The 17,285-nt window shown below is 53.4% G+C and overlaps 3 protein-coding genes across 3 annotated transcripts; 2 read left to right on the top strand and 1 right to left on the bottom strand.

Annotated features, from left to right (window-relative positions):
• Positions 1-704: 704 nt before the first annotated feature.
• Positions 705-8,338, bottom strand: BO70DRAFT_370938 (MCM DNA helicase complex subunit MCM3; the record flags this gene model as incomplete). The annotated part of the gene is made up of 17 exons (XM_025544771.1): positions 705-741; positions 840-2,911; positions 2,967-3,230; positions 3,285-3,390; positions 3,440-3,486; positions 3,753-3,813; positions 4,508-5,606; positions 5,643-6,156; positions 6,193-6,334; positions 6,371-6,427; positions 6,461-6,594; positions 6,625-6,746; positions 6,780-7,008; positions 7,051-7,128; positions 7,168-7,401; positions 7,438-7,907; positions 8,284-8,338. 17 exons carry the CDS (start codon positions 8,336-8,338, stop codon positions 705-707), a joined length of 5,721 nt encoding a protein of 1,906 aa, XP_025399660.1.
• Positions 8,339-8,645: 307 nt separating this feature from the next.
• BO70DRAFT_361862 (signal recognition particle subunit SRP68) lies at positions 8,646-10,899 on the top strand. Its single transcript, XM_025543146.1, has 3 exons — positions 8,646-9,007; positions 9,082-10,224; positions 10,277-10,899. The coding sequence occupies exons 1-3, from the start codon at positions 8,673-8,675 to the stop codon at positions 10,770-10,772; spliced, it is 1,974 nt and encodes a 657-aa protein (XP_025399659.1). The 5' UTR covers positions 8,646-8,672; the 3' UTR covers positions 10,773-10,899.
• A 2,029-nt stretch (positions 10,900-12,928) lies between these two features.
• Positions 12,929-15,210, top strand: erg5 (C-22 sterol desaturase erg5). The gene is made up of 4 exons (XM_025543145.1): positions 12,929-13,147; positions 13,208-13,358; positions 13,448-14,696; positions 14,745-15,210. The coding sequence occupies exons 1-4, from the start codon at positions 12,988-12,990 to the stop codon at positions 14,778-14,780; spliced, it is 1,596 nt and encodes a 531-aa protein (XP_025399658.1). The 5' UTR covers positions 12,929-12,987; the 3' UTR covers positions 14,781-15,210.
• Positions 15,211-17,285: the final 2,075 nt, after the last annotated feature.

The raw sequence follows: 17,285 nt of genomic DNA, 5'->3' as shown, positions 1-17,285 counted from the left end.
CATCCAGTCCTACCTTATGTAGATTGTAGGCCTCCCCACAAGTAAAGGGAAGGATCCGGGGTAAAAAAAAAATCTAAAATTAAATTGAAAGGTCAGGTCTTAAGATAGGTTTAGGGATTACTGTCTCTTCAAACTCAATTCCGTGGAGCCGTTAACTTTATGCTAGGGATTTTGCCACCTGCGTAGACCAATTTTCTTTACTCCGATTGATTGATTGATTGATTGATTGATTGATTGATTGATTGATTGATTGATTGATTGATTGATTGATTGATGATTTTTTTATTAATCAACTGCATCTAAATGCACGTCACTTACCATTCACATTAACGATAGGAAACAAAATATCCGATTCCGAGACGCCAAACTAAATTAACTAGTTACCTTCCATCTTTCCACCCTTCCATCCTTCCATTAATGAGAAATAAAGAGAAGAGGTGAGTAAGTAAAAAAAGGGTTGAATATGTATGTAGGGTAAATACTAAATTAAATGTTATCAGATCAGAACGTCGCTTCCATGCCGCATGCTCCCTTATTCATTCAGCGCCGCTCCTACCTATCCAGCGGCAAACCATTGATTCACACGTGCATCCATCCATGCATCTGTCCATCCATCCATTCAGGTCTAGGGTAAGTCGTGGCAAGTGATATTGTTGTCATTGTTGTTGTTGTTGTTGTTGTAAAATAAACAGAATCAAGGTCATCTAGATTCTGTAGACGGTTTCGTCATCTTCAAGGTACCTGTTTCATTGAAAGATGGTTAGTATGGGGGTGACAAGTGTAGGGTTGGTCGGGGATTGGGAACTGAGATTGATGGTTAGATTAGGGCCCAAACATACATCAATTCGTTTCTGTCATTCATAGCCCGCAGGGCCTCGATAGCTTCCGCCCGTTGGAAGACATGGCTCTCGCCGAGAGACGGCATAGTACGCAGTGCGGTATTCACGGCGCCGATGAGTTCCTCGACGTCGGCGGTGTCACTGTGAGTGAACAGTCGAGTTCCCATCAGGGGACCCAGGGCTTGCCGGAAGACGGTCAAACGAGCGGGCTGGATGGGTTCCGACGAGACAGCGCTGGCGGTCTGGGACTGCGAGTTGTCGGTCTGGGACTGGACAAGCTGCGATTCCGGTTGCGAGGAGGCCACGGACATGCGGGATTGGCTCTGTGTTTGGGTCTGCGTCTGGGTCTGGCTGGAGCGGAGTCGTTGGCCGCGGGGGCTGGCGCTGTACAGACCATCGCCGTCCTCGGAGACGTTGTCGCCGTCTGCGTCCATTTCGGCGTCCTCGTTCAGGGCGGCGCGGGCGTTGGCCGCACGGGTTCGAAGGCCTGTCCGGGCGGTTGATCGGGGGGTGGCGCTGGAGGTCTGCGCGGGGGTGTTGTTGTCGTCATCGGAGTCCGAGTCGCTGGTTTCTGAGTCCTCGTCGAAGGTGGTGACCTTTCTTCTCTTCCGGCGCTCGTCTTCAAGGACTTCCTTGAACATGGCGAATCGCAGGATGGACTCAGCGACCTTGGCGTCCCGCTCCTCGACTCGGTTGGATAGACGCGACTTCGCGTGGGCGGTCGACAGACGGATAAGGGTTTCCAGGGTACGGGCAGTGATAGGGGAGGTTCTGCGCTGGTTGCCGGACAGCTCGTCGTTTCTGAGGGCGGAATAGGTGGTGACGATGTGGTCGGCAGCGCCCTTGGTGAGGACGGGCTTGACACGAGATTTGGCGTACTGGATGTACTTCTTGATGAAGGGGATGCTCAAGATTTCGATGTTCTTGTTCTTGCCCCGGTGCATGTGCGCCATGCCCGCGTGGAGCATGACGTTAAACTTCTCGTAGACATCGGTAGGCTGGTTCGAGTCCTGGGTGTCTTCGAGACCGACGCCGAGGGTCTGGTGAAGCTGCTCCCGAACAGGAGCACCTTCCTCGGTGCCGGGCTGGCGGTAGCGGTGCATGCGCAGGACGTGCTCCGACACCATCCTGTCTCTCGAGTCCTCGATGTCATCGGTCACAACGAAGAGCAAATCGAAACGGGAGAGCAATGAGTCCGGAAGGGCAATGTTCTTGTGCGGGTCCTTATGGGGGTCGTATTGTCCGTAAATCGGGTTGGCAGCGGCCAAGACACTGCAGCGGGCGTTCAAGCTCGTGTGGATACCGGCCTTGGCGATTGTGACTGTCTGCTGCTCCATAACTTCGTGGATAGCCACCCGATCCACATCACTCATCTTGTCGAACTCATCAATACAGACAACACCACGGTCACCCAGAACCATCGCACCAGCCTCCAGTCTCCGCTCACCGGTCTCCTTGTCGGATGTGACGGCGGCTGTAAGACCAACACCGGAGGAACCGCGACCTGTGGTTGCAATTGCAAGAGGGGCGGTGTTCAACACGAAACGGAGCATCTGCGATTTGGCTGTCGACGGGTCACCGACCATGAGGATGTTGATATCACCACGCAAGTGCGTGCCGTTGTCCAGGTTCTTCTCCATACCGCCCAGTAGCATGAGCAAGATGGCCTTCTTGATGTAGTCATGGCCGTAGATACTCGGGGCGAGGGAGTGTGACAATAGTTCAAAGATGCCCTTCTTCTTGGAGACCTTGTTGATGTTGCGGATGTCAGTGTCGGTAATGGTAGCCTGCGCGATTCCTCCACCAGATTTGGACGACAGCTGGATGATGTTGTTGGCTAGGACAAGTGTGCGGAAGGTGGCCGATGAAGAGGATGCATTTCGGTTACCCAGAGTCCGGTAGGTTCCGACCAGCTGAATCCTGTCACCTGGTTTAGCGCGATCGACCAAGTCGTCATCAATAATCACATCGACACTTCGGGGAAGCTGGCCAGCCGGCGCTCTCTCGGGCATTTCTTGAATCGAGATGGTCTGGTGGTCCATATATTTTGAAAGACCGTATTCCGTAATAAGCTAGGACGACGGCACGATTAGCTTGAGCCACACGCACTGCCCTGCGTATACGTACCGGGTTCTTTTCCTCATCTTCCTGGGGGTAGATACTCATGCTCGTCGCCCCACTAGCAGTCATGGTCGCGTCGATGTACTTCCTCGTGAGGAACTTCCGGTTGCGCTCACTCCAATGCACACTCTGTATGATCTTGGGTCGGACCAGTGAGCACTTCGTGACGATTCCCTCCAGCGAGATCATGCGATTCAGGTGGTTAGATCCCAGCGTTCGGGGGTTGCAGGAAAATTCTCCAAAGGCGCCGACAAAACCGCAATGGTAGTCCTGAGGTCTGTTAAAAACCATGCAAGCTTCCAGACAACCAGGCGGGTCTCATACCACTTCATCCGCCGTGTCCTTGCTCGGCCGGTTCGGCAATGTCTTGATGATCTCTTTGAGAGCCTTCTCGAAGGCTTCGGTGTATTCGTAGGGAGACGTGAGGAGGCTGTTTACGATTAGCCACGGTGTGTGTCTGCAAGGCAGGCGCATCCTACCCATCGGCCATTTCACGGTTGTGCGCACGAACTTCATCAAGGCTGACCTGCGCAACGCGGAGAAGTCAGAATTCGGAGCCTACTTGCCAGGCAGAGCGGGGCCAAGGATGTATACGTACTATGAGACGGCGCAGCCCCCGATTTAACATCAACACAATATCAGCCCGATAACTAAATGTCGGTTAGAATCCACCACAGGGTCCAAGCTAGCGAAGAAAGTGCTGATTATGAACGGACCTGCGCGCTCTAGCATCGTCTACAGAGGGAAAAAATCAGTAAATAGCAGTTGTGAGGCCAGGCTGCCAGGACTTACTGGGATCGAGAAACTCGACGGCGGCACGCACTCGATCTTGTGCGTCGTCGTCAAACTGACCCTCCATGGCGCCAGACATTCCCACGAATTGCAAACCGGGTATCTAAAAGGGAAGTGGAATGGACAACTCGAAGCAAATGGGTTGTATGGCGGGGGGGGGGGGTTTCTGAGGGGTCTTTGGGGGGTGAAATGCGGTGGTGATTTTGCTGCTCCTTGATGGGGACGGGTTGCTGGAGGATCTTTGCGGTTGCCAGGCACGACCGCCAGATCGGGTAATATTAGAACGCGTCCGGCTGCGGGAACGCGCGCGACGTGCCAGCTGTACCTTGCTGAGTCAGCGCTGGCACACCCGCGCATAACCTGTGCACTTCATATTACTGGACTACTGGACTACATGCTGTATCCTCTTCTTAAAAGGAACGAGGTCCCTCGGATATAATGGCTGCAGAAGATGTCTGCTATATAGTCCTAATCACGCTCAGTATGCATGGTAATATTGTACATTCAAGATTTTTATACACAGCTATATATACACTCTAATCCAGAACACCTGACCCTGTGGTATACAGCATACAAATGAACCTCAACGTTTCTTCCGGCGACTGGCACCTGAGAAATCACGTTCCTTCCTCCACTCATCGGAGTCATCCTCATCGTCGGAGTCCGAATCATCGGAATCGGAGTCTGAATCGGAGTCTGAATCATCGTCAGAGTCGGAATCATCGTCGGAGTCTGAATCGTCATCAGAGTCTGACTCAAGGTCATCCTCTTCCTCGAGGTCATCTTTCTGGAGGTTATCTTCTTGGGGGCCACCTTCTTCGGTGTTATCTTCCTCGAGATCGTCGTCTTCCTCAAAGTCCGACTCGACATAGTGATCCTCGTCCATGGCCCCGAGCGGCGGCTCCACGTCCATTACTTCCTCCGTGGTTCCGTCTTCCTTGGCCCTCTGCTCCAGCAGAGTCTCCACCTCAATGTCTTGTTCGTCGGGGTAGTCAATGGTCCTCTTCCGGTCATCGCTATCATCCACAACAAGGCTGTCCAAATCAGACGGTGCTGTGTCAGCATGCTCCAACTTGGCATTATCTCCTTCCTCGGCCGTGCCATCTCCATCGGTTGATTCAGGGATTGGCTCGCGCACCGAGCCGGTTCTAGTCACACCACCAGCTCCAAGAACACCGCCGGTCCACACAAAGTGGTTCATTCCATAATAATCCGCATCGTCTGCTTGCTGTTCCCGATGTCGGAGAAGCACTCCCTGGAATTTGTCGCGGAGGTAAGGGATGTCGGCAGCCGCTGCAAGAGTCTTTGGTGCGCTTTGGTGGAGAACGTCGAGTTCAGTCGCTCCACCGTAAATACTACGTTCACGGACCCGTTGTAAGGCCGCAGCCAGATATACCATGGACACATAGGTAGGCTGCATGAAATCCGGCTGGACCTTGCTCCAGTATCGCCGGCCCTCTTTTCCTAGCACGTCTGGGTGCTTGCCCTTGTTTGGAGGCTCCAAAGCATCAATTGTGCGAGGCACACCAGCAGGTCTTGCACCGTATCCTCGACGAACATACCGCCATTGAGTGAAGTTTGGCATGAACTTCTCCTCAAAGATGGTGAAGGCCTGGACAAGGTCGTCCAGTTTGTCAGAACATGAAAGCAACTGAACGAAAGTAGACCAATTGAAGGTAGTCATCGAAAATCCTGCCTCCTGGTACGCGGCAACAACCCCGTGTATCTTCGACAACTCGTTCCGATAAGCCAGAGAACGCATATACAGAGAGAGAGGACGGGAAAGCATGAAGCGGTGTGCTGTCAAGATTGACGGCTTTGCCTTCTTCTGGAAGTCCTCGTTCACCACGGTATCTGTTTGCTTGGGAAGAGGTGGTCCAATTGAAGGACTCGCCCCAGCAAGCTTCTCAGAAAGCCACTCGTCAATCTCAGGAGACCTGGAATTGGCTATCTTCAAAGCGCGGGGGAGTACAATGTCCCAACAGTCTTCAACTTGCGGGAATTCCTCGGCGTTCAGGTGTGCGCGCATCAGTGCAGTCAACAGACGAAGTGGCGCTACGTCAAGCTCATTGCCTATTCCCGGGCCTTTAGACGACTGGCCAGCTATGAATTCGTCGAACAACTTCCGAGCCGCCTTAGAGGCACCCTTCTTCCCATAGGCACCGATGATGTATTCGTAATACACAGCAGGGTAGGCACTGACAGACATCTTCTTCGAGCCCACCAAGGGATATTTTGTCGCCATCTTGCCGGTGTGGTGCTCGGCAATGGTCTCTGCGAGTGATCTTTCGGAATTTTCGAGGCGGATGTTCGCGTTACTCCCGGTTCTGCCATCGGCGGTCATAAGCTGCAAGTCTCGCTGTACTTGACTCCTGAGAAGAAGTAGCCTCGCCCCAAGCCCCGGCTGGTTGTATCGCTCTTTGATTTCGCTGAAGATTACATGCACCATGTCCCGGTTCCGAGCTCTGAGGTAACCATACAAGATGATTGCGTAGTGGAACTCTGTAGCATACACTTGCTGGCTACGGTGGAGCGTTCTAAGAATGCGGCGGGCAGAATCCGTTTGACCTATGAGTGTTAAACTCAGCATGAGAGCACCATAGGTCATATCGTCGGACGCGAGCGAAGCTTCCCCCATGCGCGAGCGGACTCTAGCTATGCTCTCTAGATCCATCCTGAAGGCATAGTTCCAGAGTAAGATGTTCCACATTCTCACCCGAGAACCCTTGACATCTAAGCCAAGGCAGGTCTCCGCAACACTCTCGGCCACGTCCCATTCTTGATTGTTGCAGTGGGCCTCCACGAGCGTATCAATCATGGGGGCTGTGATCTGGACATGATGCTGTTGGGCTATAGCAAGAAAGTCACGGACACGGTCAATATCACCCCGGTTCGCGCAAAGGCCCATCACTATACCAAAAGTATGTGAACTGGCCTCTACCCCCGTTTCAAGCATTTGCTTGAATGTGGCGAATGCTCCTTCAAGGTCCCCAGCTTTGGCGTAAGCTGTGACCAGGATGTTCCAACACACTGTGTCTGGCCGGAGGTCAAACTCCCCCTCCATTCGATCAAACTGGCGTCGTGTCTCTCGCACATCGCCTAGTCTGGAGTGGACGTAAAGAGTTGGTGCCAAGAGCTTCCGGCTTCGGGGTGGTCCATGGTCAGAAACTAGCTTTTCGAATATTTGCTTCACGGTGTCCACGTCGCCAGCTCTGGAAAAAACGGTAAGCGCCTGCTTATAAGCGTGCACCGACGGCTTTCCAAAGAAATGGGCATATTCGTCCAGGAAATATGAAACACCAGTTGTGATGTCAAACTCGGTAAGGCGTGTCAGAATTGAATCAAGAAGCTTTGGTGAAGGGCGACGATCTTGCATCTGCCAACGGAAATTCCGGTATATCAGGATGGATCGAACAAAGGTCCTTCGTTGCTCGGATTGGTTGAGTGTTGTGATAAGGTTCAGATAATGCCGGAAGTTGAGAATTTCCAAATTGTTGAACTTTTGCAGAATCATTAGGAGAACCTCCGTGCTGTTTCTCTCCGCGAAGTCTGGACTGAGAAAGAGATTATATAGTAAGAAGCCAGCAATTTCACGTGACGGATCAGTGACACCCCGGTCCCGCAGGTGCTCTGCAAAGGCAGTCAAAGGCTTGTGTATAGAGGAAGAATCTATCCAAAGGGCCACCGGAAGCCACAGATCACTCTTATAGCACGCGGGCTTTGAATCCCAGATCTCTCGCACCCAGTCCCATTGTTCACTTTTTACCATGTGTGCAAAAGTAAACCCCCAGCATGGAAGGCCAAAAGCAAGGCCCAGAGAAACGGTTTGCTGGCATAATTCATTCGCTTCAGAAAATTTCCCTGTGGCCACGTAAGATTGGGCCAAATGCACGTAATCCTCAACGGATCGCGAGTCGTCGGGGATCGAGTCAAGCAGCCTCTTCGCTCTTCTGGTGTTGGCTTCTAGGTCTGAGCCACTGAGAGCTGCGAGTAATGCCGAGCTCACATCGAGAGGGTGGCCGGCTCTGGCATAAAGAGCCCATGCCTTGTCGTAATCTTGAAATCCATCCTCAGCCAATAGCGCTTTAAGATCGGATTTGGCCTCTCTGCGGCCTCCAGCTGTATCATCGGCAAGATCGCCTGCGGACTCGTCCCCTTGATGGAGTCCAGCCTCCGATGTGTAGTCTCTAGCAAGACCAGAAATTGCCTTCTTCCTCCGTCGCGGGACGAGTCTCTTTGAGGATCGTAACAAGCCCGATGCTATAAACTGCTGCGTGCGCGGGGGGTAGAGGAAATCGAGGAACGGGACCCGTAGGTCACCCGCTGGCCTGTCTCCCGGCGAAGTGGCGTTCGAGGTATTCGCAGCGGACCGTTGCGGCGTTTGCAGGGATACTAGGAGCTCTGCCCATGTACCAGTATAATGTCCGACACTTGGATAGATCGAGTTCCGACCGCGAAGCGCGCCATTGGGATCCCGGAAGAAACGCCGACCCGCGTTCTCAAGGTATCCGGCGGCCCGTTCCAGCATTACCTCGAGAAATAACGGTGCCAAACCCTGAATTCACCGAAGGTTGACCGTAATGCATAACATATCGCGGATAGGGGCTGTATTCGAGACCTCGAGGTCAGATAGCTGAACGGGGTAGGGTGTCAGGTGTCACAGGGAGGCAAGCCGTACCAAAACGAAGCAACCTTGTCCACCAAACTCAAACGGCAGTCAGCTAAGACTCCTACCGGTAGGGCAATTGCTTGGATTCCCGGCTGGCAGGGAGGAGAACCAAGCTCCCAGGAAACGGGGGAGATGGGTGGTTTGATGACGAGGGGAGGGGGAGGGGAGGGGTGGGGAGTTGACGCGGAGCAATTTTCGAGCAGGTGAAGCAAAGCAAGCTCGGCCGATGATGGAAAAGAGAAAGCCGCGAAATGCCCGGGGATTTGTTTGGCCGAGACCTGACCACCGCCCACTCCCGCACTTGCTCGCCGGAACACCACGACATCGATCTATCTACGCCACGCTACGCTTTCTTGTCGGCATCTCATTCCCCGGGGCCCCCTGCACCCTGCACCATGGAGATCACCGATTTTATTTTCTCCCAGAGGGAGGACATTCTCCTGGCCGGCAACTACAACGCCTACCGCACTCACACTACCCGTAAGCTGCACAAACTCCGCCAGCGGCTCGGCCAGGCCACTCCCAAAGGCCGCAAGTACACGGCCAAACGCCCTGTCACTGCGGAAGACGTCAAGAGCAATGCGCAGTATGTCCTTGTCTTCGGTGCAATCTAAACCCGCAGCAGAGATGGGCCTTTTTCTTACTCTCCCCGTCTCACAGATTCGCCCACATCCTCCTCATCAGCGCCGAACGGGCTTGGGCGCACGCCATGCAAATGAAGACCAATCACTCGGCAGATCCATCGGCAAAGGGCATCACCGGGGCTACAAGGAGCCATATCATCTCGCGACTCCAGAAGGCGACGACCTATGCAAAGCAACTGGTGTCGGTTCTGGAGAAGCAGGAGATCTCCGGGGCTGCGGACACAGATATCCTTGAAGCTCGCGCATATCTCGCATCGCTCCTGGGGGCTATGTACCTGGAGAAGCGCAAATGGGAGCAATGCCTCCAGAGCTACTCCATCTCCAGGGTGATATATGCGGCTCTCGGGCAGCAGGTCAAGAAGGACGCTTTCCGGGACCTTCTCTCCGGCACTGTGGATCCCAGTCTGAGATACGCGGCGTATCAGCTGAAACTCCCGCGGTCAAGGCCTATTCCATCTCTCGCCATCAGCTATTTCCCATCGGATGTCACCATCCGGTCGGAGGTAGAAAAGCTGGACCCCAGCTGTTTGAAGGAGGAGGCGGCAGGAACGCGGAGGACTGCTGAGGGGGAGGTGCAGCAACTTCCGGAAACCATCACATGGAGGTCGCACACCGTCAACTTGGAAGATGCTGCCATCTCGCAAGCTCTCGCGGCTGCGGCTGCAGCAGAATCTCGTCTCAGTCAGTGGCTTGCGGAGAGCACCGGCAAATCGGCTTCATCGAAAGACAAGGCCGCAGCTTATGACAACGTCATCATCGCCAGCCAAGACGCCGTGGACGCCACGAAGTCTGCGATTGACGACCTTGCCGGAGAGGGAGTCGACCCGGGTGATAAGAGAATGCAGGCTCTGCAGATTTCGCGAACCGCTGTGAACTATGGCCTTGTGGGATGGAGAATCGGACGCAACCGTGTCCTGTGTGGCGATCATGACGGGATTTCTTTCGAAACAGCCCCGACCAAACCACTCAAGGGCGCCAAGGCTTCTACCAAGCAGGACGAGGCCACTGGCAAGAAGCTGGCGCGGCTGCGCGAACGGGTCGTGCTATACGACTCCATTTTGCAAAGCATCGAGTTCATTCTTGAGCTCCCCGGAGTTGCCGCCGACTCGGCCTTTGTTCAGGAGCTGGAAGCCAAACGGTGTTATTTCCGTGCTTTGAGGTATGCATGCCGCCCGGGAACCCTAATACACAAGCTAATATGATCATCTCAGATGCCTGACCATTGGACGATCGCACGGAATCCTAGGCAAGTCCGCCAACGCTCTCGCCCTGTTTGCGCAAGCTTTGACTCTGGCCTCGGGCGCTGCCAAGTCTACCTCGGCTGACGTGGACGGGCCCCCCAAGCTGGACATCTCTCGTGGCCAAGTCCAAGCTCTTGAAACCACCCTCCAGGGCCTGGTTGCGCAATACCGCGGTCTTGTCACTCTGGAGAAGATGTCCGCCGAGGCGCAGTCGAAGTCTACAAACCAGCTTCCGGCCGTTGAGCGTCTACACGAATACTCGGGCGACAGCCTCGACATGACCAAGATCGTCCCGTACCCGCCTCAGATGCAGCCCGTTCCCGTGAAGCCTTTGTTTCTGGACGTGGCTTGGAACTACATCGACTACCCGCGCCAAGCTGCGCCCGCTCAGAGCGCATCTCCGGCTCCGGAGGCCCCAGCAGAAGAAAAGGGTGGACGACGCGGGTGGTTTGGCTTTGGCCGGTAGGCAACTCATGATGCGGTTGTTGGGGACAGCTCTTGACGTTCAATTGCGCCCCAGCCATCGTCTTCGGGTTGTATCTAGAGTACATAGTAAATTTGACATGATGACGATGGATGCTGCAACAATCATGACTGAAACGTAGCATATAACCGATTTTTCCGTGACTTTTGTCCTTTCCCCTCTCCACCATCTTAGTAGATAGAGCAAAAGCTATCTATCCAAATATAAACCCTCACTCATTCATCCTCCTCATCAATCTAAACCCAAACCCAAACCCAAACCCGTTCAGAAGTAGAACGTAAAACCCCGCACGGACCAATTGCATCCTCGGACAACCCGAACCCCGGAACCGTGACAGCCGGATCACCTTTTTGGGTTCAACCGTTCAGTGCTGCAGCAAATGGCACGATGCCAATTTGCCAATGCCGGCTGGGCTGGCGGATTGCGGATTGCGGATTGCGGAAGTTGGACCGTTGTGCTACTGCTGCAATCTGCATGTTTAACTAGTGGTATCACTACTGAGTACTCCGTACATAGTAGGACTAGTACATCAGTGGATCGATGGATATTGGTCAGCAGTCGCATCATTTTCTTCCTGCGGGCCAATTAGATACTGTATAAGGCGATACGCGGCAGGATTCATGTCCTGCGTAAGTGGTATATAGGTAGGTAAGTAATTTGCGATCTGTGGGTCTGCAGTACCGGGCTGGGGTGCGGGTTGGAGGCTTTCTTTCGTGCGTGGGATGGTGGTGGGCGAATTGGGTTTTGGATAGTAATGATCATGGCAGGTGTTTTGTCGCTTTTTACTGTCTTTTACGGGGTACTAAGGGTAATATGGATGGATTGGTTGGTTGGAAGGTAGGAGGTAGATGGATCCTAGGTATAGGGATAGTGAATAAAAAGCTATGGAGCGGCAGAGAGCAGTGGATATATATATTTGTGATCTTCCAACGGCTGGTTCTCTTTTTGGTTTGATGTTGATATAGAACAAAAACTTTGATATATCTTAGTGTTTCTGGAAAATTCTGTATATGTTTGCCTTGAACTCTATTCGTGTAGTGGTTTGTTTTGGGTTGTTTTGATAGACACAGTGAGGGGTACGGTTCGGGTTGAAACTTTGGAAGGAATTGAATCAATATCTACCAATTGATGCCAAGAAGGGGATCAAAGTACCTGGGTCCCCGCCAAAAGGATTGCTTTATCCATGTCATCCATGCCCAGGGACACCTTGCCATTCATAGAGCCTCACGCTTCTAGATAGTAGATATATAGTTTCCCCCATTAGACACCATTGCCAATCCAGTGTAAATAGTCCGTCTCACTAGGTTTTCTGCAGTGACAATCAAGTGGTCTGACACTACCCCCTATAACGAGGCCCAGAACGAGGCCCTATGAGATAGACAGTCGTAGATATTCATTCGATCCCCCCGGCGGAGATTGCAGCCAGACGGATCTGCACTCGGGTACCTGAGGAGTGGGCGAGGTGTGTAATGTGTACCTGACGCATTGCCCAGTCGAGTAATAGTACGTTGGACTAATGCATTGCTCCCAGCACATAACGGGGCACACACTATTGGGTGGAAATGCCGCCCCGATGGGGGCTAGTCGCACGGGCTAGCCGTGCTGGGGCTAGGCCACCTGCCCGATAAAGTAAGCGCGGCCCGACAACGGAGCTCCAAGCAATCCCATTGGCGGGGGGACGTGGACATCCAAAAGATCTTGCAAAATGAAAATGAACCTCAAACATGCAGCCGGCGAGGAAATACGGCGGATACGAGGCGAGGCGACCGGATCGGATCCAGGGGCAGGCAAGTCCCCCACATATCGCAGGGAGTCGAGGCAACGCCCTCAGCCATGGCCATCAGGAGTCCCGAAGCGTGGACTGTGCCATATTCCATCGGGAGTTACGCCGTACGCACTTACAGTACGGAGTACGGAGTAAGTACTTTATTTGTGAGGGATACGGAATACATACTATAGTAGTAGTAGTAATAGTAAATCTTGCGTGCATGGCCTTCTCCCCTCCCCCTAGCCGGGGTGCTTCCGGTCTCCGTCTGCCGTCAAATCGCGACGGCCCATTTTGCTCTCGCCAAATTAGAGTTGCGTCTCCCCTGGATTCGGCTTCCTTTTCCTCTTCTTTTCTCTCCGCCCTCTCCTCTCCTCCTTCCACATCCCCCCCCCTCGGAGTGAGCTTTTCACCTCAATTGATCCGCCCGCCATGGCCTCCGTCAATGGGAGTTTCGCCTCCCCCTCGGCTGATGCTGTCGTCTCTCCCAGGCTCTTTGAGCCCACCGGCCTGCTCGCCTCCGCCCTCGAGGACTTCACCGTCTGGAAGGCCGTGTTGACTTTGTTTATCGGCGCGGTGATCTACGATCAGTGTAGGTTTCCGCTCCCCACGGGTCCGAAAATGACCGGCACAGCTGGCTAACTACCACCAGTCCGCTACCTCTGGCTCAAGGGCTCCATTGTCGGTCCGGCATGGAAACTGCCCTTCATGGGACCTTTCCTCCAATCGGTCAACCCCAAGTTCCACGAATACAAGGCGAAATGGGACAGCGGAGACCTGAGCTGTGTGTCTGTCTTCCACAAGTAAGTGACCAATTTGCAGCATGGATCCGGACATGGACGGTGGGCGCTCAATGGAACGCTTCGATCCTAACCCGTCGGTCGGTCCATAGGTTCGTTGTCATCGCATCGACTCGCGACATGTCGCGCAAGATCTTCAACTCGCCCACCTACGTCAAGCCCTGCGTTGTCGATGTCGCGCACAAACTCCTCGGCGCTGACAACTGGGTGTTCCTTGACGGCAAGGACCACGTCGACTTCCGCAAGGGTCTGAACGGTCTCTTTACGCGCCAGGCGCTCTCTTGCTACCTGCCCCGCATGGAGGAGGTCTACAACCAGTACTACGCGCGCTTCCTGCGGATCTCCAAGGAGAACAACTGCACCCCCACTCCCTGGATGTCCGAATTCCGTGAGCTCATGTGCGCCGTGTCCTGCCGTACCTTTGTCGGTCACTACATCACCGAGGAGGCCATCCAGAAGATTGCCGACGACTACTACATGATCACTGCTGCCCTGGAGTTGGTCAACTTCCCCTTCATCCTTCCCTACACCAAGGCCTGGTACGGAAAGAAGGCGTCCGACATGGTCCTGGCTGAGTTCGCCAAGTGTGCTGCCAAGAGCAAGGCTAACATGGCCGCCGGAGGAGAGATCTCGTGCATTATGGACGCCTGGGTCAAGGCCCAGCAGGATTCTGCCAAGTACCGCGAGAAGCTCGCCCAGGGTGTTCCCGTCGACACCAACGACAAGCCCCCCCAGCTCCTGCGTGACTTCACCGATTACGAGATTTCCCAGACCATTTTCACCTTCCTGTTCGCCTCCCAGGACGCTACCAGCGCTGCTTCGACTTGGTTGTTCCAGCTCATGGCCGATCGTCCCGAGGTCCTCGACAAGGTCCGTGAGGAGAACCTGCGCGTCCGCAACGGCGACGTCAACGCTCCCTTGACCATGGAATTGCTCGACAGCATGACCTACACCCGCGCCGTGGTCAAGGAGACTCTGCGCTACCGCCCTCCCGTCATCATGGTTCCCTACCTGGTCAAGAAGGATTTCCCTATCACCGAGGGCGTCACCGTGTCCAAGGGCTCCATGATCATCCCCTCGGTGTGGCCCGCGTGCCACGACGAGGAGGCCTACCCGAACGCCGACTCGTTTGACCCGGACCGCTGGATCACCGGTACCGCCGAGCAGCAGACCAAGAACTGGCTGGTCTTCGGCACTGGTCCGCACTACTGCCTGGGCCAGACCTACGCCCAGCTGAACCTGATGGCGATGATCGGCAAGGCCAGTATGGAGATGGACTGGGTGCACACCCCCACTCCCGAGTCGGAAGACATCAAGGTCTTTGCCACGATTTTCCCCCAGGTATGTTTTCCTTTTTTGCCATGAAGTTCTCGAGCTAATGAATTCCAGGATGACTGCCTGCTTTCGTTCCGTCCCCGCCCTTAAGCGTTTCTGCTGTCAACAAGACACCAGGTGCTGCCACATCTCGCCGGAGCCACATTTGAGCTCGATAGGTGTGCACCTGCTTCGTGACTCCGGGCGTCATCTATCCTGGCGATAGAATGACTGTAGGCATTCCTCTTTTTTTTGTTCTATTTCTATCACCTTCTCCCTCTGTAACTACTTGTAGTATTGCTTCCCTTACACTTCTTCTTTTTACAACTCTTTGGGACGAAGACGGGGAACGTCGGCCTTTTTTGGTGCGGCTACGGAAAATCCAGCCTGTCCACGTTTTACAGATGGACAGGGGGCCTGGAGTATGATATTGCAACGACCCATGTGCAGTCGGTCTCGCAGTCAGCGAGGCTTAGAAGGGACATGTCATTCTTAGATCACGGTACTTACAATTAATAATAATGTGACATTTGAGCTGCTGATTCCTGGACTGGCCTTACCCTATCACTGTCTATTCCCCAGACATGGATGTCGATTCATTCCCAGCCCTGAGTTAATCCCTTCTATGAGTATTGATATCCTATGCGGGTCATTCATCAACCAACCTGATATTCTCAGAGAGACTATTCATCACCGGCAACCCTCCCATTCACAGATAGCCACAAAGACGGGTATATAAAGACCATCCTCCATCTCCTCCCCTCTCATGCTCATGGATATCTAATCAATATCCAGTCCCAACCCCATCATCATCATCTCATGCTCATGCCATCTATATAGCATACCCACATCCCAACCCCACCCTACCTACCTATCTAGCACCCACATCTCACGCCACTTACTTACTACCCGATAGACACGCTGCCCAAATCCCAAGACCACACCATCACCGGTCCTTGGCCCTAGTTCGCCCAAACCGTCAAATCGACAACAACAGCCCTCCTCAACAGCCGGGATATTATATCCCGCCTCGCAGGGGATATTTCCCGGACATACAGAACAGGACAGGAAGAATCTCAACAGCCAGGCTCTTTCCAGACCGGATCGGGTCGGCGTTTTGTCTGCGGATTACGGAATGCGTAAAAGACCGTGACCAAATAATCTAGACAACAGACAGCGGATCTGGACTACAACTGAGGTAACCGCACACTTACACCGACGGACCGGACAAAGACCTTTGAATAATATAGTACCTCGTTATAAAAATTAATACTACTTACTCAAAAACCAGCCATGCACCTCTCTAGCTCGACTAATCAGTCCGCGCACGATTAACGGCTAGCTCTCGCAATAACCCCAGACCCAGAGTTAGTCCAGTGGTTATTTCTTGGGGGTCAACGGCAGCTCCACCGAGGAGATAGATAGTATCACTTTAACTATCACCTGCAATGCGCCTGCGAAATTGCCCATGGCTGAGGACCCCGGTTGGATACTGCGTGCCCGGCTCGTCCGTCAGGGACAAATAACTGAATGAATGACTGCTCAAATCGTACGATGGAGTGTCCGTGGGATGATAGGGTTCTCCTGGCCCGTGGTCGACGTGGGCAGCGTCACCAGACCGAGCAAATGAGTACGAAACTACACGGGTCCGAAAAATCAATATATCTACCACCTCCCACACGAAAGCTGACCTCGGAAAAGCCCACACGATGCACACATGCTCACTGTATCTACATTGATACACTGCATAGTGCTTGTTGCAGTGGTGGTGGCGGCTTTAGAGCTGTAGGGAATGTCTAATAATTAACATCCCTTTGAACGACAACGCGAAATGCTTGCGGCGAGGCGTCTACTAACATGCATAAGCTGGGCTGTGGGGCTTTCTCACGTCCAGATTGCCGCTGGGAGAGGGCATAATCCCTCCCTGGTTGGCTTCCGGCGTGGTATAGAAAGCCTTCCCTTCTCTATCGCATTCATCTCATTTTGTGGGGCAGAGAGCACGCCGGTCCGATAGCTGAGATGGGTGTGATCTGGTCCTGTTCGGAGCAATCGGACAGCTATACTTAAGTATACTGGAGCCTTATCATACCTACGCTGCTACCAATCTCCCAACAAGAAGGTCTTGAAATCGCAATATTGCATCAGTGCTAGGTTTCGCTTAGATCAACGAACCCATGCAACAGAGGAGTGTGTTACCCCCTCCACCAGAAGTGTCTTGTTCCTGTTGGACAGGCTCCTGCGGAATGTGGTAGGTAGGGCTCAGTCGGACCATGAAGGGGAGGGGAGGGGAGGGAGTCCATACGCGCCGACTGACCCATTCGTGGTGGGGTTGCGGACGGACGATTTGTCAAACGAGGCTGTTATGAATTATCTCCCCGGGATATGTGGAAGTTATTGCGATGACTGTCTGACATCGAAAACCAGAAATCCAGGACGAATACATCGCGGATATGCGGTATTGGACCTACAGGTATCGATGTTGATACCCCGGAAGAATTTGCTGCTCAGACAGACATATCGGAATATCGAAGGGACAGAAACGTGGATCTACCCACAAAGAAGCTGAGGTCATACCCCATATCGGATAGGTAGTCGATATTTGAAGTTCGTCGATAG

This window comes from Aspergillus heteromorphus (assembly GCF_003184545.1).
Source record: "Aspergillus heteromorphus CBS 117.55 chromosome Unknown BO70scaffold_11, whole genome shotgun sequence".
Classification (NCBI taxonomy): domain Eukaryota; kingdom Fungi; phylum Ascomycota; class Eurotiomycetes; order Eurotiales; family Aspergillaceae; genus Aspergillus; species Aspergillus heteromorphus.
The sequence above is the reverse complement of the archived record's forward strand: the minus strand, read 5'-3'. Positions and strand labels throughout refer to the sequence as shown.